At 38.8% G+C, this 25,614-nt stretch overlaps 1 protein-coding gene across 4 annotated transcripts in view; it reads right to left on the bottom strand.

Moving 5' to 3' along the window:
• Positions 1-25,614, bottom strand: part of VMP1 (vacuole membrane protein 1) — a 65,004-nt gene that overhangs the window by 5,168 nt on the left and 34,222 nt on the right. For all 4 annotated transcript variants that reach the window (XM_062012365.1, XM_062012364.1, XM_062012366.1 and 1 more), the window contains 3 exons: positions 14,012-14,092; positions 10,468-10,584; positions 8,001-8,062 (listed from right to left, as the gene is read on the bottom strand). In XM_062012365.1, coding sequence (XP_061868349.1) covers positions 8,001-8,062; positions 10,468-10,584; positions 14,012-14,092 — 260 coding nt within the window. The remainder of the gene's footprint in view (positions 1-8,000; positions 8,063-10,467; positions 10,585-14,011; positions 14,093-25,614) is intronic.

Here is a 25,614-nt window from a genome sequence, read left to right as displayed (position 1 = left end):
ACGTGGGTCTCTGAGCTGCTTAAGGACCTCCATTTATTTAAGAAACTGGTCATTCACCAGAACTTGTCTGTCAAAATAAGCAACCAATCTCACCAGTTGCCATCCTTATTACTGATGAATTTTGTAGTTCATCAACAGGGCTGCACTCCTAGGAGGAAAGCTGCTGTTCTTGTGTATTCTGTCCTTTCAACAGAACTTATTTGAAAAGCAAAGGGACTGGCTACAGTTTCACCAAAACATTTGGAAAAATAAGACTGAGTTTCAGTGGTTTTGGGGTGGGTTTTTTTGGGGGTGTGTGGGGGGGCACTTTTTGTGTTTGTATTTTTTTTTAAGCTCAGAAGAAATTTTGATTCAGAAGAAATTTTAGCAACAGTTCACATTAAACAGGCATTTATTTTGTTTTAATCAATTCTGATTCTCTGCTACAAATTGTGTGATTCACAAGGAACTGAAACCGAAGACATACTTCCAAAAAAATTAGCCTAGCTTTTGGTATAGCCTAAACCCACTAAAAGCATAACATTTCAGTTAAAAGCATCACTTGCATTCTAATACTACAACATAAACACCCCTCGAGACTTTTAAACAAAACACTGTTGAAGCCTGTTTTCTGAAGTATTACCTGGTGTTTGGCATTAAACATATGCATCCTCGATTGTCTTAATTTCTTTTGTATTTAAGAGCCATGATGTCTATCCAAGTGAAAAATTATACACCTTTCTTCCCAACAAATAAAACTTCACATCTATTTGAAGCATCACACCACAGAGATTCAGCAAAGGAACTCTAGTGAAAAATTACACCAACTACGTACAGATTCTGACACTACGACTCCTAAAACTTCTCCTCTAGTTCCAGCAACACCGTGTTTATTAAAACAGACTGGACAATTTATTCATTTGCTTTTCAAAGATACTTATTCAATACTCTGGAGTTACTGGAATTTCATAACCTGTACTTTTAGTTTGTAAACCCTCAGAGAATCACAAGCTGTGCTCGGTGCTGAGTGCAGGTCTCTATCAAATGCTGCATTCTAGCATCATTGCGCTAACATTTCACACACACAAATCTATCAGCCCAGGAATTAGCATTAAAAGCTCCCATCTTAACAAACCTCTGCCCATGTACAGATTCACTTACTTTTCCAGAGAAAAGTGTCAGAAGTAGCAAGTATTTTCAGGAAACACTGAAGTTGCCATTACAGACCATTGCATTTTTTACTGCTAATGAAACTTTCTTATTTGTAAGAGGTCTCTAACAGCAAGTGATGTTGATGCAGCTGATGAGTTCTAAGCAGTTCAGAAACTCTGCTTTTTCTGATGGAAATTCAAAATGTAAATAAGAACTTCAGTGGCATTCAGTTCTCCATTTTATACCCTATTCAGCAGCCGATGTGAACAACTGGAAGCAGTCCCCCAGCTGCAAAGATCAAGAAGCATTAAGTGCCGTGGGTTTAAAACCATGGAAGCCCATTTTATCATGGAAATAATAACCTGAAGGGAAATGAGAACCACACTGATGGAATAGGTGGTGCAGACAAGCTGCCAGGCTCCCAGGCTGAGAGACACCAAAGCCCTGCTTGGAAAGGTGATGCAATATTGAGTCACAACCCCATTTTATGGATGATCTCTCTAATATCCACAGCTGTTAATTTGGAAAAACCGTTTAACTGCTAACACAGGGTCTGATTTTGTCAGACTCCCTGCTGTGGACATTTTGTCCTCATCCTGACCCGCTCAGGGGCTGGGGACAAACACCGACATACAGGTTTTGCTCGGATTCAGCTATTTGGACTAGTCCAGCTATTGAAAAACATCCTTTTAGGAAATGCCAGCACTACAATTCAAAATGAAGACAACAGGGAAAGAAATTTTTGAAACAACAGAAAACCAACCTCAGAGGAAAATATCATTGTGTGTTTTGTCAGCACAAACCCTCACCCCAGTCCTGGAGCGAGCATGGCCCAAGGCCAGAGATTATCTCCTTCTACAAAAAAGGGAGTTAAGTGGCACTGAAGAATGTGACAAAGGAAGGAGGGAGTGTGCTGGGATGGAGTCTTCCTTCCCCTTAAAAATACTTCATTTAAATCAGACTGGCTCCTGACAGCCAGGCCAGGCAGCCAAAGCAAAGGCTTTCACCTTCTGAACAATTACTCAAAACATCATTAAATCATCTCACCCCACACCCATTCTTCCCACTCGGGGTTTCTGTATATTAGATTCACATTTCTCCATTCCCCTGTAAGAACACGAGAAAAATCCATCCTGCAGCTCAAAAACAATAAGGCATTTAGTAAAAGGCACCATATTTGGTTATTTTAGCCATCCCTCCCTCCAAAGAAACTGGGAGTTTTGAGCCGTCACGGTATCAACTGTGAAAGTCAGAGACTTTATAACCACTGAGAAAACAGATTCCAATGGAAAGATTCTTATGCCACTGGACAATCATCAAAGTTGGTGAATTTGCATGCCACACTCGCTGTCTAAACAGAGCACCTTTCTTCCTGAAAGTTATCTGAGCCTTCAATGGTTAACTTTTTTCCAGACAGTGATCTAAACAGGCTTAACAGTTAGTATTTTAATGAGCTGTCATTTCCTGTGCTGATAAAGATTCTCACAGTATTTAAGCCACCCATCTCCCTGAGGCTCTGCCAATACCAGGACCCTGCAGTGACTCAGCGGACCTCAGACTCCCCGCCTGACTCAGCCCCAAGATGATGCTGCAGCAAACCTGGACCCTGGCTCACAGAAAGCCATCACAGCAGAACCTGGGCTCCCAAATCCCCCAGGGAGTAACCACAGCCTTCAGCCTCTATCATGGCCACTTCATCATCAGAGCATTTGGGGAAACTTAGATGTTATCTGCATGCAGTGTTCTAAAACTGCAGCAAACAAAGTCAGGAGCAACAGAAACATTTCAAGGGTTAAAAGGCTACTTGGCAGATTCATTTGCTTTACCAGAAGAAAGAAACTATCTTGTTTGAAGATTGCCAAGCTAAATCTGTGACACTTTGACGTCATTTATACCTGGAGACGCGCTCCCATACCCACGCTAACCAAGCTGCCTGCAAAACAGTTTTGTCCTTGGGACATTCTGTTACGTTAAAATCGACTCTTTCAAAAATAGGAATTGCAACATCTTGGGACTGCTGGTTCTTAACTCTGCTCAGCACTGCTCTCTGTAAGGAAACTTCTATTTCTATTTGAAAAATAGATTTTTGTGCACAATTTAGGGGGGAAAATAGAGCATGCTTGCTGGGAGTTAAATCCTACGAGCTTTTTGCAAATAAACTGTTATAACTCTGCTGTGATCCACTGGAAGGTTTTCAACACCAAAGCTCCTCATATTTCATTCACATCTGTGTCCCTTTCAGGACACTAAAGCCTCTTTTGTGCAAAGCTGATCTATTGTGTACAGGGTGTATTATGAGGGCACAGTCCCACAGGTTTCTGATATACTTGTGGGAGGAGAGTCGTTGATTTATTGTACCAAGAAATGTCAGGTGTATTGGTGTCACCTTCCAAAAGCATTAATTGGAGGAGAACGTGAAGTCACTGCTCAGTTATCCATGTTCTCAGCTACTTCTGGTTATTTTCAGTTGAATTCTACTACATGGATTTTATTTTAGGTATTGACTGGAAAGCATTTTTCCAAGTCTCCTTTAGTGAAGCAGTTCAAGAGGATCTGGGCTTTCTGGCACACGTGTGAAACAAAGGTCCACCAAGTCAGCAGGCGTGGCTGGCAGGTTGGGCCTGGATGCTGGTGGAGGCAGATGGGATGGAGGAGGCCACTCTATGTCACCCCCAAAACCCCAGCAAGTGAGAACCCAAATGAGGCTCTTCCCACCCCAGCACAATTAATTTCTGGTGCAGTCCTTTCTATCACTGTACCTTCTTGACTTACATTCTAAAGAAAGAACCTAAACATATATTGTAGATGATTTGGGGAAAAAAACCACCCAACCAACCAACCAACTATAATCTCTAAGCAAACTTTCCATCCAGTCCCATCAGTCACCATGATTTCATTTGTACTTTTTTGTCGTGAAAGGAACATCACGCTCCTTACAAGAATCAACTGAGATTAAGCTGTGAAGCAAAGATTTATGGCACAACGAACAGCAGCAAACTGGTTTGTCAAGGCAACTGTTCAAGTACCTGTTACCAAAAAGCTGGTTTTCCTTTAAGACTTTCAATCATTCCAACTGGCCTTTGTAGCTGGTAAACATGAACATTTCTTCCACAAAACCCACCAGGTTAAGAAATTCTTCAGAAGCAGAGATATTCTTGGGTAGATTTTGCAGAGTTAGTGGTGTTACACTTCACAGTGTTAACACATCTCACCCACGAAATACAGCTCTCACAAGTGAACCTTCCAAAGTCTGTGGAAATATGCCAATCCTTTCCATGCATTTCCCTGGCTATTTAAACTTCAAATTAGTCTATTGACTCAGTTCATTAATTGAATAGATTTGTTTCCCGCTTGTCTTAAAAATCAGCAAGGCATTATTTGCTACAGGCAGCACCCCTTTTGCTGAGATGGAAGTTCTGGTGTATCATATGAGCACTTCTCAGGGTTTACATCTCTCTCAGGAACTACCACAGTCTCTGTAATTAAGACACTCTGCAGCCTACTCAAGCTTAACATTAACAACAATCAAAGGGAATTCCTCTGCCTCAAGGGTGGGATTTGTCCAAATGGGATGCAACCTTATCACTTTGTCAATTGAAGTTCTGATGCTTCTGAAGTGAAAGCCACGAGCTCTCTACTGCTATAGAGACCAACTTTATTGTTTTAAGATCTGTTAAGTTCTGCAGTTATTAGCTCATTGTCACAAAACATGAACTGAGCAAACTGAGCATGCTGAACTAAAAAAAACGAGGTTTTTTCCTTTCTGCACATTTACCCTGAACTGATGGCAGACAGTTTCGTGGATGCTGGGTGCTTGGAGAGCTATTCCTTTTTAATTTTCTGGGAAATCTTAATCCACAGTTGAAACTGCCACTTCAAAAGAAAATATGATCATGCTTAGAAGCAATATGCTTAGTGTGACTTCATAAACAGTCCTGCAGCTGTAGGTTAAATGGAAAGATTTAAGAGCCAAAAGAAAACCCACAAGACATATGATAATTAAACATCTTAAATGGGCTAGGTTTGGCCTCAAACCAGCATCAAAGTGTTTTACATGGATGATCAGTAAGTTAAAATGCTTCTGTGCCAGGATACAAGACAAAACTCTTAAACACAACATCTTTCCTCACGAAAGCTGACGAACACAATATAACCTGAGAGGAAACATTTTCCCCTTCCAGCATTTTAGACAGCAACAAAACAATTTTAAACCACTGGTTAGTAGATCAGCAGCTTAACTCTCTTCTTGATTTCAAGACTCATGCTAACTTCAGTTCCTTCAGTCCACCCCTCACGTCTCCTTGTTCCTCCTAGCAAGGAGGCCTGGCTGCTGCCACCACTCCTCTTTGTTCCTCTTTTTTTTTGGTACATTAGCTACTGCCAATGTCTTCAAATGTGTTTGTAAATGGCTACTTATTTTCCTGCCACATTTTCTCTTCTTTCTTTCTAATTACCAGAAGAAGTACTTTATGATCCTTTTCAAATGGAGACCTAGACAAAACTGTAAAATCAAATTCCCCTAAATGATATGAAAGAAGCTTGGTTATGGCAAGCTCAGGCTGCAACGCCAGCAGCAGCCAGTAACAGAAGCAAACAGCCTCTGAGCTATGGGCAAGGTCTGCAGGTGAATGGTGCTTGCTTTTTGTTTTTGTCCAAGACTCATCTAATTATTGAGAAATTATTTCTGGGTTATAAAAAACAAATACCACCATACTTTTTCTCATAACTTAATCTTCTGTCTAGGTTTTAGTTATCCTGTATATGAATATATGTTCATTATTTTCAAGTATTCTGCTTAGACATTTCCTATTGTGTAAGAGCAATGTCCCAGACAAAAAGTCTGAAGTCATTGTGTCAGAATTTGATGAAAATAAAGTTACTGACCATTAAATAGAACTATATTTTAATTTAATAATAAGGGATTTAATGCAAGCTATTGTTTAACCTGCTTTATACTCCACTCTAAAAGAAACTGATGAGGTAATGCTAGCAGACAGCTTGAGGAAAATCAAGGATACCGGGACATTCCAGAAATCTTACTGTCTCCCAAGAACATTTTTGAACTCTGACATCAACCATCTAATAAAATCTGAATCCAGTAGAGGTTTTGTGAATGCATTTGAAGTAATTCGATGCAAAATTATCTCCAAGATAGATGAAGTAGGAAAAAAAAACCTACTAGTTTTGGCTCAAAGATTTGCAGGAGAGTAAATCTTCGGGAATATACCCGACCTGGTTGCAGAGCAGATCACAAGTTAGTAGTAAATCATCTTGTGTGATTGATACTAAGAAAAGCTAACTCATGGGAGTTTAAAGCAGCCACATTTTGCTCTTTTTTTTTTCTAAAGAAAAATAATCACGTTCAAAGCAACAAATTGATTCTGAAGTTTGTTACAAACCAGACACCCAATCAGAAGATCAGGAAGTAATAAAGTCAGGATTTATTCATTAGTGAAGTGCCCCAGAATGTTTCTTCTGACACTCCTTTTTCTTTGTATAGCATTACTATTTCAAGTTTACATATTTTAAAAGGAATTCTTTTCCAGACATTCCTTCCCTGAAACTGTTTTTGAGGAGTGCAGCCTCTTGGATTTTAAGGGGAAAAAAAAGTTCTAACAGTTTGGATAGAAAAGGGTCAATTTGCCCCATATAACAAGTGAAAGACCTTTGAAAAGTAGAAACCCTTTAGAATTTCTTTTATGCACCCCTATTAGGTATCTAGTTAAAAAAAACCAAACCAAACCACTTCCACAATAATGTTTTATATTTAAATGTTAGAGACTCACATTTAAAACCTTAAACCTGCAACCCTAATATGAATCTGATCAGTGTACTGCAAACAGGCCACAGCTTCCCCAGAGAACACAACTGTTCCTTTGAACAATTAAGCATGAATTGCTGACAAAATCCACGTGATTTGGTCTAGTTGCCTGCATTTAAATTAATTAAATTGCACATTTTGTTTGCATTCAAGCAGCCTGTGAAACTTCTGCATGGTTAGAGAGGCACGGCTGTGATGTTATTTGCTGGATTACCAGGCAGGAAATGTTAACATCAACAATGGATTTTAGAATCAAAACAGGATTTCATGACTGAACAGGTAGATATGAGGCAAAAACGTAACAGTTCATCATTAGTGTCCAACCTTCATTCAAACTCGCTGAGGCAGCATGTAAAGATGTTGTTTTAATTGCCTTTTTTTCCTCTCCCTAACTGTTCTCAGCTAGGGTTTTGCTTAGTTTTCTGAATTGTGATTTTAACTTAAAAATTAAAATAAAATAGTAATCAATTACTAAAGAACTCAAAAAACCCCTCCAACAAACTTCATCAAATGTAGAACAGCTTATCCATGAAAACTGTCATTTCTCCAAAGAAAAAACAAGTTTAACAGAACGGAGATAAAACTACACACTAAATTTCCCATTCTGACATTTTATGAGAGATTTAATATTTTAAATCTATGTGCAAATTAGGGAAGACATTTACTATCATCTTGGGATATTGTCTAAATCACAACAGTTCTTTTACTTTCTGTCACAGGATCCCACTGCAACATTGACGAAATTCCATTAAAGCCCAGCCTATTTGCAGCTAAAACTGCAGCCATCTATAATTGGAAGGGTTGTATCATATTTCTGGGTGAAAGTTAACATATATACTCAGGCCATCTGACCTCCACTGCTATTATGTTTCTTGAAGTACTTGAAGCCTTTGAGGTGAGGAATGAAGTTACAAACAAGACCTAAATTACACGTTGGCCAAAGCTTGCCCTTCGAAGCAAAGCACAACTTTCAGCACATCACATTTCACTCCTCCAGTATTTTTCCACTTACTGAGTGAAGGTATTACTGTGTTAAAGTATTACTCACCCAATTAAGGACACCATCTGCTCCACTATATGTTTGCTGAATGTTATAATAACGAAAAGTTTCTGTAGGAAGGAAAACATCAGTTAGAGAAACGTTTGATCAAAAGGGAAGCAGAGACAATGGAGTACGACAGTTTATGTTCCTTTCCAACCAGACAGCTTCTCCAGCACTCACACACACAGTTTTCCCTTCTCTTTTCTTTCAAAAATCTTTATTTTTCAATACTCTTAAAAAGAAGAGAGAGAATTACTTTATTATTCTATTTCCTCACAGCCTTCATTTCTCGCAGTGTTTTTGTATCCTGTGTTACTAACCATTCACATCCTCCTCAAACTTAAATTCCCAGAAGCCCGAGGTCACTTTACTCTGTCAACAATGTTTTAATGGAAAAACAGTCATTGTCATGCAGAAAAAAAAATCACATCCCTTATACAAACACATGGACTTAAAGATCACAAAAGTAAAACATAATGTATCTTGGAGTCCTTTAGTTCATGTGTTTCAGATAGAAACATAATTAAAAAATACTTAGTGAAGAACAAAGTGAGAGCCATTGGGTAATTTCTTCAAAGAAAAGATTTTCACTGGCTCTAATGCAGCAGACTGTTTAGAGCAGAGTAACTTCAAGAAAAGACAGTTCTGTGAGAGCTTATGTTGCATAAAATCAGCATGTCCATAACTTTACCACTCCCTTCTAACACAAGTTTTGTTAAAATAGCCTTTGCTAATTCCACTGTTGTAAATGAACAAGCTGTCAAAGACAAGGAGTGAGCAAGACTGTGTGTAGGTGCATATACACACACAAAAGCAGTTCCCACAGTCTCCTTCCATCAATTTCAACATGATCTAATGAGAACTGCATTCACTAGTCTGGAAATAAGGGATGTGACTAGAACTACACAAAATGATTTTGTGGTCCGGAGGAAGAGGCCAGTTAAAAACAGCTCACGGATGGCCACTGCACCAGTGTCACTCGCTTCCTGTCCAGAGAAAGACTTCATTAAAAGTCTTTTCCATGACTCTTAGGTTTTCTATATTCCAAATTGCAGCAAGATTTCTACAAAAATCAAGGCTATTGCACAAGAGCTTCTTTGAAATCAAATAACACAGAAAAGAGAATTCTAATAGTTAAATGTATTACAAAATAAGATGATTTATCAACTGGACAAGTCACTGGGAAATATTCTTTCACTTACATTTGATCTGAGTATCGAGCACTACAAGTTACATAGGAAACACTCTGCTAGCTGAGCAAGACAAAGTAACAAAAAGAATATTACACAAATACTGTTTCACTTATCTGTTGCCAGAACAAATTCTAGCAGCATATGGATGTAGAACCAGAAAGATTCAGGTAACACAAAAATAAGTGTGGAGGAGAAGTTCTAGCACAGTAAATGAAAGACTTTTCAGATCTATTTATCATTATCTGTTCAAAGGCTGGGCAAAGTAAAATAACCATTTGCTAAAAGATGGGAAGAAAAAAAAGGTTGAAGATTGAAATCTTCTGTTCAGGGCAAAAGAAACATTTTAAGCAGCTTGCTGAGAGTATCAGATGAGTAATTTTATCCTACTAATAGCTTCTGACACTTTGATGTAGTGACAGCAAAGATTTCCAAGTAAGAGAGCTATAGGCACTGTACCAGTCCTATGTTGATGCTTAAGAAACCTCCAGCCCCAGCTGATAACACTGGTTCTAATCATTACCTACAGAGCCATGTAGTTCATGACACAGCACTAACCACAGCAGCCCAGAAGCACCAGGGAATCAATCCTTCAGCTTTCTGGGACAAAATGGTGACGCATTTTAAAAGCGAGACGCAAGCTTTTTGAAAGCAACTGGAGATTCTGGTTGTCAAATCCAGAAACATCCAGCAAGGCTCTGAGTTAGCAAGAAAAAAACCAGATAAACTCTGAAATCAGGCCCTTTCAGAATAATACAGGCTGTGGACAGCAAAAATTGCTACACTGTGAATAAAAGCTATGGACAATATGGCCAGGGATGTGCCCTGAGCACGCTTTCTGCAGGGCCTGGAAGGAGCAGGCTTTTCTCTACACACTCAACTGAGAGAAAAGGCAGCATATAAAGGTTCCGCTTAACCGTTAAAGGCTGGTTGCAGCGCTCTTTGAAATGAGTATTTGTTACCAAAAAGGCAAGTTCATTATGAGTACGAAGTCCTCTCAGTCTGGTAAAAACCCTAGGTAAATAACTTGGCTAACCACCAATTTCCTGAGTGGTGTAGGCAGCGAGCTCATTAGTTTGTAGCTATAAATTATTCAGATGCCTACATTTGGAGCATAAGGAGCCCAGCAGATCCTTTATTGAAAATCCTTTGCACCAAATTAATTTCCATTACTTCAGGTCAGGAAGGGAGACTCCAGAATTCATTACGAAGTAACAGAGTGTAACAGTCAACCCTCCCTCCAAGTCTTCACCCCAGAGCCCTAAGGGAGGTGTAGTACTTGCCTGGATGTGCATTTTAATTACTGCTTTCCCAATCAAGGTTGCACCGAAGAAGGTCCAGAAAGGAACTAGAAAGTGTCCACATGTTATCCCGGCCAGGTCAAACAGAGGGTTTGGAATCTATGAAGTGCAAAGGAAAGAAGTTCAGGAACTGCAGCACTTACTTAGATGAACAGGAACATGACAGACTTTGAAACTTTGAAAAATGAACCATTTCCCCTTATTCAACTCGATCCAAAACTCTCGTGTCTCAATACTTAGAAACGTCGCACCACATAAGTCTCTGGGATTGAGCTAGACAATGTCCCAGACAACTCCATTCTCATGGTCCCTCCTTACCCCTGGATTTTCAAAAAGCTAACAAAAAGTTTTCCATGTGAAATGCACAGAAACCACAGTAAAGCCATTTCGAGTGATTTATCAAATTTTCTCACTGACAAGCACATCACTCTTGGAAGCCAGTGTTCCAAATGATCCCCAGTGACTTCCATCTGAGAAAGTACATTCAAAACTGGCATTTATAGTCATATGTCTCCAGTTTAAAAGCCCTGATTAGATTTTATTAAGCATATGCATTTCATTTAAAATTAAAAGATCTTTTTTAATATTATAGAACTCTTGGCTTGACATTTGGTATTGTGATACTATCTGTAAAATGCTTCTGAAATTAAACCAAGAAAGTATCCAAATTCCAACCTTTCACACTCAGCATGCAGCACGAGGGCAGACCCAGTAGCACGGGGTATGTGCAATTCACAGGAGCAGTGGCATTGCTGCTCAGTAATACCACTCAATATTACTCAGTATTTGTGTTGCTTTGTTGCACAAACAAATAGATAAAGAGTATAGATTGCTAAAGGCTTTGCAACAGAGTGAATGGAAATCTGCACTCTGTGAGAAAGCTTATGAGGGTTATACTTGGCTGTTATAGACTAGCAATTCAAATTTATGAGCACCCACAACACCACCTGCAAAGGAAGAAATCTGAAACGGTCTCTAATCATGCCCTGAAACGGTCTCTAAACATGCTCCACTTCAACTAAAATGATTCTTTACCTCTGACAGCTGTCTTAGGCACAGGAGGCTAGTAAATTATTTACTTATGCCACGGCCAGATAATTTTGCTCTTCTGAGCCAAGTCTGCTCTAGGTCTCAAGTATGTACTTTGCTGGTTGGTTTGAGGTTGGTTGTTTTAATTTTTTCACAAGTTCACAGTACATTTTAATTACTGCATTGCTATAGATACAGAGGGAGCAACATGCTTTAGGTAGGGTAACTCTGCATATCATCAATACATTAAACACAACACGGTAAAAAGTTACTCAACTAGTGCCCATTAGGGTCTATGAACAGGCCAGGGAGGTTCTCTCTTTGTTTTTTCAAAAACACACATGCAGTGCTCAGAGCTGCCAAAAAAGCCCACAAAGACAGGAGGGCAAATTCTCACAAGTCACAGCAAGGATCTTCCAGGGCCAATTTTTGCTTTGTTCTTTCCCCCCAGAGCTGCCTTTACATAAGAAATAAGCTCCAGACAATAATATGGCTTTCTTATTGCCACTAAACAACATTACATTCAGTTGACTTCACTGGATAAACTTGCAAAGTTTTAAATTAAGTTTGATTGTGTTTTTATGTGGCAATTAGAAGCCACTGCTTGACAGAAAACAACCTGAAACTAGGACAGTCATTACCACTTCACAAGCAAGTTCTCCAATCACAAACAATACACCCAACTAAAGCACTGTTTCAAATCCAAAAGTAAGATTGCTATTACAAGAGAGAAGGCAAAGGAGACATCTTCTAGCAAGACAGAGAAGCAGCAACAAGCAAGACAAGCCCTGAAACAAAGCCTTGAAGCTCACAGGGGAACACACAAGTGGAAGGAGCACATGAGGGGCTGACTTCTTGAAAGAGCGAATGGACACAACTAAAAAGTATAGCTTTGAATTCTCATGCTTTTTCAGTGCCTCTGCCACATTCAACCTCACTCTTTTTACTGCTGCTCTGCAGTTATTCTGTAAACACATTTACAAATCCTCAAGTGATGGATTCGTGTTTCCTCATCCCTCCCCCAGCCCAGGGCAGCCTACACAAGCAAAAGGAAGCTGGAGCTCAGAGTGTGCTCAAGAGCAGTGCAGCCACTAGGTAGGAAGTTAAGCAAATGTTTAAGTATTACTAAGCAGGAACAACCAATACACAGTTTACACATCACCTCTCATGTTTACCAACTCTTTCCTCACGCTCTCCATTTATCCACACTTCACCTTGCCCAGCTACCCCAGTAACTCAGCCTTGCCACCTACATGCTGCAGTTCTGATTCCACATGGCAGCCAGAGTGGCCTTTTGCAGGGATGTCTCAAGATGGTGACTAGAGAGTAATGAGTCAGAGGCTGTAAAGGAGCAGTCTAAGAGCTTACTGGATGGAAAGATTTAAAGAACAGCTTTTAGCCTACATCTCTGCTCTAAACATTAAGACAGTTCAATAGATTAGTAAACAGAAGTTAAATGCCAGCAACTATAATCAGATTAATTCTTTCCAGCTAAACAGGTTACCTATATTTGAGCAAATAGTTAGCATTGCCATGTCTACAATTTAGGAAACTAAAAGAGACACTGGACAACTGTGGAATAAATACCTCATCAGCTGAGCAGCTGGGTAATGGCTGTGGTTATTCCAGAAGAACGGGATCATAGGGGACCTACACTTCCCCCTTCACCATAATCACATTTCTGTGCATCACGTCCCACATTTTGGGGAAGAATAAGGCACACCATTCCCACCAGCTTTCATTAAGCTTCCAGGGAGATTTAAATCTCAAATAGTTCAATACTTTCCTACTCCAAAAAGATGGTGTTATTCTACTTAAACCACCAAAATAAGCACCAGTGGAGATGCTTGTATCACCTCTGGCTTAGGGACAAAAAAAGAGCTGCAAGTAGTTTGTAGTTCATATATCCAAGACTCTGAAACTTGCTTCCTCTTTCTGCTCTCCTGAGCAGCCTTAGGAGAATTCCCATGGATAGATATCCTGATTAGGATTTATACAGGTAGTTTTCCACCCTTCAGTCTGTGTGTATCTTTGGATTTGATGATACCAAGCACTGTAAGCTACAGTACATAAAACACCTAAAGCAATAATATGGTTTCAGCAGAATCTATAGGCAATAATACAGCTCTTGTCATATCTTGCCAACAGTAATTTGGGTTAGGAAAGTCCCAACAGAGGAACTGTCAATGGGCACATGATCTGAGCTGATCTGCCAAATACCCACTAGAACTATAGAACTGTTAACTCTGCTTTTCTGCAGAATTCTCTGTGTTTGGTACTAATCTAGGACTGGAGTTTCTCCATGCTATTGTACTTGCCAGTACCACAACCATCCCATTTCTCCAAGCAACACAGAGAACACAGAAATAGCAAAGAAGGCATGAGGATCCATACGAACTCAAATAAAACCAAGTCACAGTTCACAGCATTAATTTCATTGCAGTATAGTCAATCTGCAATTTGTGATTAGAAGCCTCTCTTACTGAAATAAACTTACTGAAGCACAGGCCAAAATGCCGAAGAAGCCAACCTTCTGCACCAGGTTCTGCACTGCCAGTTTAGCCCGGGAAGCAAAATCCTGCAACCAAGAAAAACAAAGTATTAACGAGGCAAAACCCAAAATGAACATACCTCAAGATGTCTGTGACTTCAATACCCTCCAAGCTTTGGCATTTCCTAACAAGCAACTGGGAGAATTTTTAAAACAAAAAGACTAGTTTGAAACTCTGGGCTCAGAGGGAAGAGAGAAACATTCACAATGCTCAGTGTGAAAATCTGACCACCCACATGTACTGAGTTTTGCTTTTTGGAACTCTGCAAGTGGCAGAAAGTTCATGCTACTATAGAAACAGGTTTTCCAGTATTTATTTCCCCATAGCTTTGAAATGCCAGTGCTGCTTATACCTTATTCCTTAAACAAGCGAAGGGAAGGAATCCCTTCAATATCATTTACAATGATAAAAAGGTATTTCCTCAAAACACAAAGGCAGGATTTAAACCCAGGATTTAAATAAAAATAGATAATTCTAGATACTCTCTCCAACAGACTTGTAAAGTTCATTAAATCCACAGAATTGAAGCTAAAATAATTTAAGTGCCAAGGTATCTGACCATATAACAACACTTGAGCTATTCTTTACAAAGCCATGGTAAGAACATGCTGCCTACTTTTATTTTGTGACCGTAACTTTCAAATATACTCATGCCAAACCAAAAGCCTCAAAGTTTACCAAATAGCAAACATTTTAAAAAGCAAAAATAAAGGTTTTCACAAGCAGTTCACTGAAAGGAGAAAAGTGAATTTACAGGAGACAAATTCTTTTTAAGCAAAACTGTTCAAAAAGTTAAAAACAGGGTCAGTGTTGTCTATGCAGGCTTGGCAACAATAGTTACAGGAAAATTAGTATCTCTGGTTACACTGAACTTAAAAAAATAATTATTCTTTTTTTAAAACTTCAAAATAAGCAACAAAAAGCTGATTTTCCAGAGGCAAGGCAATATTCACTGGCTGACATCTTGTAGAAAACTATCAGATAAATTTGGTAAGGAAATTGCTTGAATCAATAATTAATGATGTTCTAAATTCCCCACTTCTGGAAGTGAAATGTGGAATTTAAGATATCATTCATTGTTGATTAAAGCAACTACAAATAATCCAGAAAAATTAAATGTCCTCTGTTTTAACTTTGTTGCATTTTTTGTTGAAACTTTCAATACAATACACCATTTGTAAATATACCAAAACAATACACCAATTGTAAATGACAATTACTTGACAAGGTTCTTGCACAATTAAATTCTGAACTGTATAACTTCCTAGCCCAGATATAAAAAAAGAAAGCACTGATAAGACTCTGTGCTATGTTTTTACACTCCCTTTTCAAGTAGGAACTTTTACAGTGCTTTAAAAGCAGTTAATTTCTCAAACAAAAAAGCCCAACAAGTCTATTGAAATCAGAAGGATTTCGTTTATTGTAATTCCCGTTTTTCCCAAGTTAAGATGGGTACTTCAACTTAAAGAAAAATGGCAAATAAATGAGATTTCCTGCATCTGACAGTGGGACATTTTTAACCACAGAAGAACATAAGAACCCTTTAGAATATTCTGTAAGGAGTGAATTTGCCAACTTTCACTAGGAGTTAACACCTTTGGATCAGGAATGTTGTGTTGCAAAATGGAATAGATGAAATAGTCACTCTGTTGAAATCTTGTTCCCAGTAATTTTCTATTTAACTTCCAGGATACATACAGGATGCATGAGTGATGAGAACCTGCTCTCAGGGAGACTGATGCTAAGCACTTCAATTTATGTTAGTAGAAACAGGTCTAGAACGTGTCTACATGGCAAGTAAAGTAAAAGTTTTCATCTTTCTCCGTTCAAAGAGTGCATTTTGAAACCTTGATGTAAATAGGAGAACGTGATAATTTACCAGTGAAACAAGTCCAAAAATCTTGCAACACTGAGGGCAGTTCCTTCACAAACTAAAATTCCCTCATCATTGTTTCCAAGTTAGCAAACAAAACTGAAACAAGGTCATATATGATCACTAATATGGGTCAGCACTAATACACACATTCAGTCCCGAAAGGTGTAAGACATGAACTGAAAAGGATGCAAAAGACCCTTCTGCAAAAGTGTGACCACAGAGCTATCGACAAGGGAAATAAACTACAGCACACTAAGGAGATGACAGGTATTCCAATTCCCTAAGCAAATATAAAAGTAAAAAGATGTCTTTGGAATTTCTCTACAAATCAATTTAAAATGAAAACTTGTGCTAAAGCTTAACAGTAAAATTGTCCTTCCAACAACACAATTTGTTCTTTGAAAAGGTGAACTGAAAAAGTTGTGTCTTATGCAGGAATTTCATAAGATGTCTCCCCCCTGTACCCTACAACAAAGCTGAATGTGACCATGATCTTCTCAGTTCCTATTTTGTTCACCATTTCACAATGCTCACGGGGTTGGAACAATATTTTCACTTTTACAAGCCAATAAAGACCTTTTTTCACAGCTCCATAAATCTCATTGTAAAGTATCTTTAAAATAAAACACTACAAAGCAATTATTCAAATAGGTCCATTATATATTTCAATGGAAGTGATTTCTATTCCAATTTCAACATCTTTACCCTTATCTCAGACTGCATTGCTAATACACTGTCGTATTAATTTTCACAAGCTGCAATTGGAAATAAACTCTGTATCAAGTGACTTATAAACCAATGATTGCAGCCCAGCTGGTTTAATAAAATATATTATTATAATTATATGGAGATTGACTGTATTAACTCAGTGTAAGCACAGTGCACTATTCTTGCATTTCTTAACAATGAACTGCTGCAAAATTCAAGGCTGCCTTACAACTAATCTTTTCCATCCAGCTAAAAACATCGAATTTTTATTATAAACCCAATGATAAAAATAATAAAAGGAGCGTAACAAGTTTGTGTCTCAAAAATGCCTCCAAACTGACACAGGGGCAGTTTTTTCTCATCTTATTAATTCATAAGTTTATTTCTAAAAACGTTATTGCTCAGATTGTTTCTTCTTGAATTATTTACATTCACTGTCTCTTACACAGAAAACACAGGCACAGTTCAAAGAAATTCGGTTAAGAACTTAGAATTTGTTTTACTTTTTCAAACTTTCTCAGTAAGTCAAAAGAGATAAATTAAGGATTTGCCCTCCCCACTATTTTCTACAATCTAATGTAATCGTAGCTACAAATACTTTGCATGGTAATCTACACATCAGGGTTACAACAAAACTGTGTATTTTCAGTCTCAACATTTACTTTAATGAAAAGAAGTTCAGAAATACTTCTGTTTAGCTGCTTCCTTAAATTTCATTTGTCAAATCTTTGCGACATCTGCAATAATAAAAAACCCTTAAAAGTTTCATTTCTCAGAGAATACAATCATCAGTTTCACAACTTTTACCTATTTCACAATATAATTTCTCTGTAATAAAGCCTGCACAGGGAACAATCCTTTCTCTACTTTTTTAAGCATTTGAAAGAAAAGCAAAACAATTTTCACAAGTTACTGCTTTAAAATAAAGTTTAAAAAAAGACACAGAAGTTCAGCTACTTACAGGCAACACATTTTCCCCCAAAATTACAGTATCTAGACAGGACTTGACTCTCAGCTAATATGATTCATTCTCTCTAACATTTCAGGATACTTTAGTTCACTGTGTCCCTTTCAAAGATGATTTAGTTTTTTTGGTTTGGAAATAGATTTCCTGTGACTGCTACAATACAGGCAAAGGAAGGTTAAATGATTAAACATTACTTCATTGGGTTAATCACCAGATCTCAAGAACTGGAATGGAAATAAGAGGCATAAAAAGGTCAGTGGTGAAATACTGATTCACAAGTCTCAGCTGGCGGCTCGGGGAGTTTGCTTCATCTCTGCCTTCAGTAAAAAAGCACATTTTATTGATACCAGCATTTCATTACTACATGTCCCAAACCTCCCAACCTAAAGGGATAGTCAAGAGAAATTACACGTTTTGCTGCTAAGATTTATCACAACGTTCCTCCTTTAAATATACATTATGGTACAGCTTTGAGTCTAACTTAACATGGACCACTTACCCCTTCTTGAAAGGGTGAATGGACAATCTTGTTTTAACTACAAGGCTTTGTTCCATCCTTTTGCTCTATTTTGTTTCCATTTACAACTTAATCTCTATTTCTTTTTTCTCCCTTTATTGTACAGCAAGTTGCAGAAGCTCTTCTATATTTAACTGAAGAACATCTGAACAGATTTAGTTAACCAGCTTGAGAAAAGAATTTAAAACTCCATTTTTATGCTTTTCCCTCTGTAACACTTATTACCAGAAAACAGAACAGTGACAATTTGTTGTTCACATTGAAACTGATAAACCTCTTTTGTATTAATCTCTAAGAGCAGAGATTGCTGATGGATCCATAGCAGGTAACTTGGTGTTGGTTACCAAGGAGCTCTGAACAATCAGCATCAGATTGAATCCCACAGTCCTTGCAGAAACAACCCGTAAGACTTTGACAGAAGGTATTTTCTTAAAGATTGCACAGATGGGCCTATAACAATTATGTAAAATTACAGTTTATTTTCTAACATGAGGCTGCCATCAGCTTTTAGGAGTATCAAGAAAAAGACGACTCCGGGTGACACACCAACTCTTCCCTTGCATGCAGCAGTGGTGACAGCTGTCTGCCTCCAAAGGTTTTGATACAGAATCCAAATGGCTTGAGGCCTACAAAAACTTTTATCACTATTTCTCCTCTGCTGTAAAGATGTCAATCACTTCACAAATGTATTGGTAATATTGGTAGATAGAGCACAAAGAGAAAGGCCAGTAAAAAAGGAAAGGAATATGTAAAACTAAGTTCAGTCCTAAGTCCATAGGGTGTGGATTCTCTACTAGTAAGAACAGAGGACCAGGGGGAAGTCAGTGATACGAGTATTAATGAAATAGCTGAAGCAGGATATTAATTGCCTAGCAGATGGTAGCCTTATTAAGTTCAAAATAGATTTCTGGGAGGCTTGGGAGGGGTTATGCAGGATTTGTTACTCTAATAAAAAACAGGATCATGCATGAACATGAAAAAAAAATTACAAAGACATAACCAGAGATTAAAACAGCCAATATATTACACCTTGATGGTTCTCTACAAACAAGGAGAACACTACAGCTACTGCAGAGATAGGTACTCATCCTACTGTTATATTTTCTTATTAGAAGCAAATTTTATTGTCCAAATAATGATCTTAAGAGAACATTTTTTATTCCAAAGACTGAAGATGATGTATGAAGCTACCATCTCAGATTATTGAAATTATACATTCCTTAACATTTGAAAAGCCTACAAAGACAGGGCTCCTTTTTCTCTAAAAATCTGAGTTATGTTAAAAATGAGCTGTGCAGTATTTTGTTTCTTCTGGCTTTCTATTACAACACAATGGAATCAAACACAACTTATGGGAGAATGACCATTTGTGGTCAGGCAATGAATTCTAGAATTTCAGAGGTCTGGAAAGTATTATTAACTCATTGAAATAATGTATTAACTGCAGAAAAGCAGTTTTAAAGAAGTTGGATAGCTATGTATAGGCTGAGAGGTTACAACATACATCTATGCTGAGAAAGCACATCAGCAATGATGTTTAATGATCATCACACTAACCTGGAGTTAACATGAGGAGAACAGAGATCAGGACATTGATCTCTAGTTGATAGACATTGCCTATCACTGCAAATAGTTCACTACTCAGTGACCAAAGAAACCATCTCATACCTCTCCTGTAATACATCAAAGGTCACAGATATCATGAGCAAGGTTCCAGTAAGATGCAAGCAGGAATATTTTGCTAGTGGTTCATGGTGGTACCGATCTCCCACTCCATCAGCTGCAATGACACCCAACAGCTACACCTAAACATGTATGTAAAGGCCCTGCAACTCTTTTCTAGCTGTCTTAAAAACACTGCCAGCTTAATTCAAATAAAGGGAAAAGTATAAGGGTATATTTTCATCTTGATGTCTGGAGAGAAAAGGATGTAAAAGGTGAAGTTTAAACTTATGTATTACTCCAAATTCTGGGAAGGAAAGGCATAAGATGCTATAGATGGAGCTGAATGCAGAGTTGAAGCCTTTGCAAGTCATAAGGGAATGAATGTCCATTCCAACAGCAAGCTTGGCTTTCCCCAGTCATTTAATTTTAACCTCTTTTGGAGTAAAAGGGTGACAATTCCAAGTAATAGACCAGTAACACTATAAGACAGACATCTCATTAACATGAGTAGGAAGGAAGTCAAACCAGCTCTGGATTAAACCAACTATGAGCATTAAGAATTTGGAATTTTCTTTGTTTCATTAACCAACTGTACTATGGGAAGAACATTTTATTTCTCTCACTTGCCTCTCTCTCCTAGACCTTGGGGGAAGAACCAGCATTGTGCTTCTTCACAATGAACTCCAGCTCAGGAGCGTTAGTATCAGGATGTTAGGCCATCACAATCCAACACCATGCTTAAGTTCACAAGCCAAATACCAAAATGAACACACACTATGGAGCTCAATGAGTTAGTGGGTACTCTCAAACTTAATGCCAGCACTTTCCACAACTAGGACTGAAGCTCTTGGACTGCTACATAGAAAGTCCTTTTGCTTCTAACTAAGAATAAAGATTTTTTTTAAAGAATAAGACACAATTAAAGGAAACAGTCTGAAGGAAGAGGAAGGAGCATGTCCTTTCAATCTTATCAGATCTGCCCTATAGAGCAGTATCCCTTTTAACCACAATCCCTGCCACCTCCACTGCTCAATTTAGGCCTGTGCAGTAGTGTGAAGCAACATGTCCCCTTTGAATGTTTTGCAACTTCACAGTGCTGTGCAAAAGCATGAAACAAAATCTATTCTCTTTCAGTTGCTAAAGAACTACTTTCTGTTCACATCTTGTAGGAGATCTAGCAGCAGGACAGGTCCTACAGTCTGCTTCATGGAAGACAGTTGTCAGTTTGGCATGTCCGGGGGGCAGTGAGGCCATTAGGACAGTCCAGCAATGGAAGTGATTACCCAGAGAGGGTTGTGTAGTCTCCAGTCTTGGACTGTTTCAAGATCAGACTTGACAATGCCCTGAGGAACCTGAGCTGATCTCATAGATGACATTGCTCTGAGCAAAACTTTGGACTAGAAACTGACTCAGGTCCCTTTCAAGATGAATTTTTCTGTGATTCCATAATGAGATACTAGGAGCCACCTACAGAGAGAAGAATGAAGTAAAAGAACATCCTATCACTCCAGTTCCCACACATCAGCCATTGACCTCTGCAGCCTTTGCTTCTACAGTTGAAAGTGTACGCTGGCACTGCCTCCACCAACGTGCTGGCTGCCTAAAATACCATTGCAGCTGCACAGTGAGTGCTTTTTTATCTCAAAGCTACAACTGTAATTAGTTATTGTGGCCATAGGTCTGCCAATCTACTTACTGTGGCGTGACGAGCAATTCCAGGATATTATCAATTCTTTTTATTCCATTGCAAATAACCAAGCCCCATTTTTTAGCTGCTTAAGATCCAGACATTGTAAGGAAGGGTTCATGATTGCTCAAATGAAGCAAGTTATTGCTTTGCTTTAATCATCATTATCAAGAAAGGATGCAATTTTTGACAACCAGACAAATAGACTGAACCTTTTGATCTCTGACAAACCAGAGACAAAGTCACCAGCACTGAAAAAATTACACTGCTCCTCCACAGAAAACTTAGAAATAAGTTAAGGAAGCAAACCCATGAACAGAAAATGGAATTGTAGAATAAAAGTGAGCAACATCTTACACAACTAGTAAATCCTTTTGCACATACAAGTCCTCCTACTCAGCCTAGCCAGCCGATGTGCAACGCTAAGCATACCTCCTGCTTGTTTCTCTGGGAAGTAGCAGAGGTTCCCAGACAGCTTAGAGAAGTGGTCTGCATACCAGACTCTTGTATAACACAGATATTTAAACTGTGTCTGGAGCAGGGAGGAAAAAAAAAAAGTGGCCATTTTCTTGATTATGATTCCATAATTAATTTCTATCAGATATTGAAGGCTCTCCCTGAAAAAAAATATTTTGAAGCAGCTTCTCTGGCCCAATCTTTTGATCACTTACTGGTCTTTCTCAGAATACTAGGGAGTGAAACAGCAAATCTTTGGAACTAAATTGTCCCCTTAAAAACTTCCATTCAACAGCCCCAATACACATGACCTGCAAATACTATGGAGTTCAACTCACTGCTTCTCTGCAACTATGATACAAATGCCATAGCAAGCTTTCCAGTAAATTTGGTGACATTCTTTCTGAAAAGGTTCATTTCTGTTGTAAAGGGAGAGATTTGTTACTGAAAAAATTCCTCTGAGCTACTACCTTAATATTGAGTGAAAATACTGCAAAGTAATCCAGGTTTCTTCCGTGGCTGGATAATTTCTGAATTATGTACTAAAAAACATGGCAGCAGGCTGTGTAAAGGGGTTTAAATGAACAGACTTCATCACAGAACCTTTCAAAGAAGAATGTGAAAAAGTCCTATCTAGATTACCATTAGCAAAGGTAATGTAATGCTAGTTGCTGTGTTTTCCTTATCTGTAAGCAGGTGTGCAAATGAATAGAACAATGCAGGCACAAGACTGCCCAATTCTCTTGCCAGTGTCCAAAGAAATCTAGCAAGGAGGTGGCTTACACATTTGTTACTCATAGCTCCTATTGTCTACTCTCTGCCTGTATTAACTCTTTGCTACCTTTTTTACCAGGAAGTCCTCTGTAACTAAGTTTCCTTATTTAAAGCTTTCATTGACTTACTCCAAAGCTTATTTCAACTCAGTAATTTTGAAGAACAACTTAAAATGATGCTGTTCCTTAGTATATTCCCTGCTTATTATATTGCCTGTGGGAAAAAACCCAACTCACTTCAGTATTAGCTCACTGTCAGTTTGACTTCTCATTCCCAAGCTATAGCATTCATAGCAAGTTTCTACAGTGAAACCTCAAGGTTGGACTGGTTATGATTTTCCATTTAATAATGGGCCAAGATAAAAAAAGGTAAGCCACCTCCTCTAGCTACATTAATAAACACAGGCATCAAGCTTGAGGAAGGCAATGTGTGAAGACAAGCCTCCTGGTGGCCACCCGTTAGGCAGCCTACACCAAACACCAGCAATCTCCTCCTTGTATGGCACAATTAATAAAGAGAGGAAGCTGATGAGGAAAGGGGGTGACGAAGACTGAGCAAGAGAAATTATGAACGGAATTTGATGTTGAGTTTAAACAACTTGTTTCTGGGAAAGCATAAAAAAAAATGTAGTCAAGGTTTTCCAGTTATTGTATGTGACTCTACCACTTCCATTTTTATGATAACTGCTTTATAAAAACCTGCCTGTGGTCTGCTGTAACTTCTTTTTACTTGCACCAAATACCCTTAAAACCTTTTGATCAAACAATACAGCAGCCAGTGAACCTTTTTCAAGCAGGAACTTACCAGATATTAGCTGTTAGCTTAATCATGGGAGAGACCCATTTTTAATTTGGACACCCTATTTTATACTGCTAATTAAGCAACATTTTGGTTATTAGTCGAACCTAATCATTCCATTTGAATTAAGTCACAGTGTCATGTCAGAACACAGTGTTGGCTTCTCCAAGTAACCGTGGTTGGGTGTGGTAGTGTACTTTGTTCTGCTTCTGCAAAGAGAAACCCCACATGAAGATGGGGAAAAAGCCAGCCAGCTCAATGCACCAGAGCTTTCCAGAAATGCTGGAAAGATGGGTTTAACATGTGTCCAATTGTCACTATTGCTAAGGTTCACCAGTTTAACTCCTTGCAGACAAGAAGCTGACTATCCATGCAGGAAGTTGTTCGGTGGAACTCCTGACGCAATGCAAACCGAAGCAGTTGCAGCCTAGTTTAATACAAACCCTCTTGAGTCCACGTTGACAAATTCTTTAACAAGCCCTGTGGTTACAGGGAAGCTGGTTTCAGTCTGAGTCACTCCTGTTCAAACAGTTTACTGGAAATGGAGGGGAGGGGGAATTTTCAGAGAAGTCATGTGATGGCCAGACAAACCACAACCAGTAAAGGTTCAGCGAGTCAAAACCAGGTCCCAGCAACAACTGACACTCAGTGTGCAGATGACACCCAATCATTTACAAACCAGTCCTGCTGCATCTCAGCATTTCTATGGATTTAACCCTTTTCCCAAGCTTGTATTCTTTCAGAGGCAGGACACAGTGGGGAAAGTAAACAAACAGCAGTGGCTGATAGTAACATAGGCAACTAGAAAATATTTTTACATGGAAATTTGGCTGCAGCAACACAGCACAGAAGCAAAGCCCAATGTGTAAATCATTAGTGCTTAAAAAATATGCCACTTAATGAATCCAAACACTCACAGTCATTAAGCATTAGATATACAGCAAAGATATTAGTACTTTCTCCTCTTAGCGAGGAGTACCATGATACAGTAAGGGCCCACGCGTTATGCATTATCACTAAGTACCTTGAGGGAAGCTGGCATGAAAAGCTTAATCTTCACCAGAAACCTCCCTCAGCTTTGTTTCAGCATGACAGAGAAAACTGGGAATACTGAACAATCAGCAACTGTTCAACTGGCAAAAGAGAGCTGCTGCACATGTGCGTGTAGACATGAAACTGTACAAAAGCATGCTTGTACTCTATTATTACCAATGTGCTGCCCCAGCCCTAAGTAGTAGATTCACTTCCCCTAATAGAGAGGTTGATTTGAATGGCTACACTGGAGATAGGCCCCGTGGCTAAAAGAGGAGCTCTGATAAACTCCTTTGCTCTGGTATTCAACTGGAAGAGAGTTAACAGCAACTGAGATACTGTTTCAAATATTCGGCATGTTTAAATACTGCCTGAAGTATTGACAACTCAGACCAGGTTGCTCTGCTCTTATAGCATGCTGGAAAAAAAGAGCCCTGGTTCTAAACCACACTCCTCCAGGGCAAAGTTACTCGATTTTAACAAGAGCAGCTCTGACACTCCCTTTGTGTAACTGGGACTAACTCACAGGCTCATGCACACAGGGAGCACAGAAAGGAGAAGTGAGTGTTCCTTTAAAATGAGGGGCTTTTTCTAAGTATGCTAATGGAAAGTACAAGGCAGATTTCCACATGGGCTGCAGGCTAATGAGTTCTCTCAAAACCTAAGTCAAGGAGACAGGTCACTTAGGTCTGAGATTTATGACAGAAAATCCATCAATAGGCTCTTTAAAAGTTAACAGCATTTTACTGTGTAACTTTGGGGCACCAGATCTTTACACTGCTTAATCCTTTTAGGTTCCCTTTTTTTGTTGTTGTTCTTTAAGTGCCAAGCAAGCAAGCGCATTCCCCCTCACAGACCCTTCAGGCTGGATGTTGTATTTATGGTCTATTCTCACCACACAAGATCCTCATCTGTTTCTCAAAATTACCATTGTTTTTGAGAAGCAACAAGCTCTCTAAACAAAACTCACGCAGGCAAAAACGTCAAGCCATTTGGCTTTGCCTCCTAGGCATAGAGCAGCTCTGCAGAAGTAGAGGGGGAAGCTATTCTTCCAAATCTAACACACAC

The sequence above is a fragment of the Colius striatus genome, chromosome 20 (genome assembly GCF_028858725.1).
Source record: "Colius striatus isolate bColStr4 chromosome 20, bColStr4.1.hap1, whole genome shotgun sequence".
NCBI classification, from domain to species: domain Eukaryota; kingdom Metazoa; phylum Chordata; class Aves; order Coliiformes; family Coliidae; genus Colius; species Colius striatus.
The sequence above is the reverse complement of the archived record's forward strand: the minus strand, read 5'-3'. Positions and strand labels throughout refer to the sequence as shown.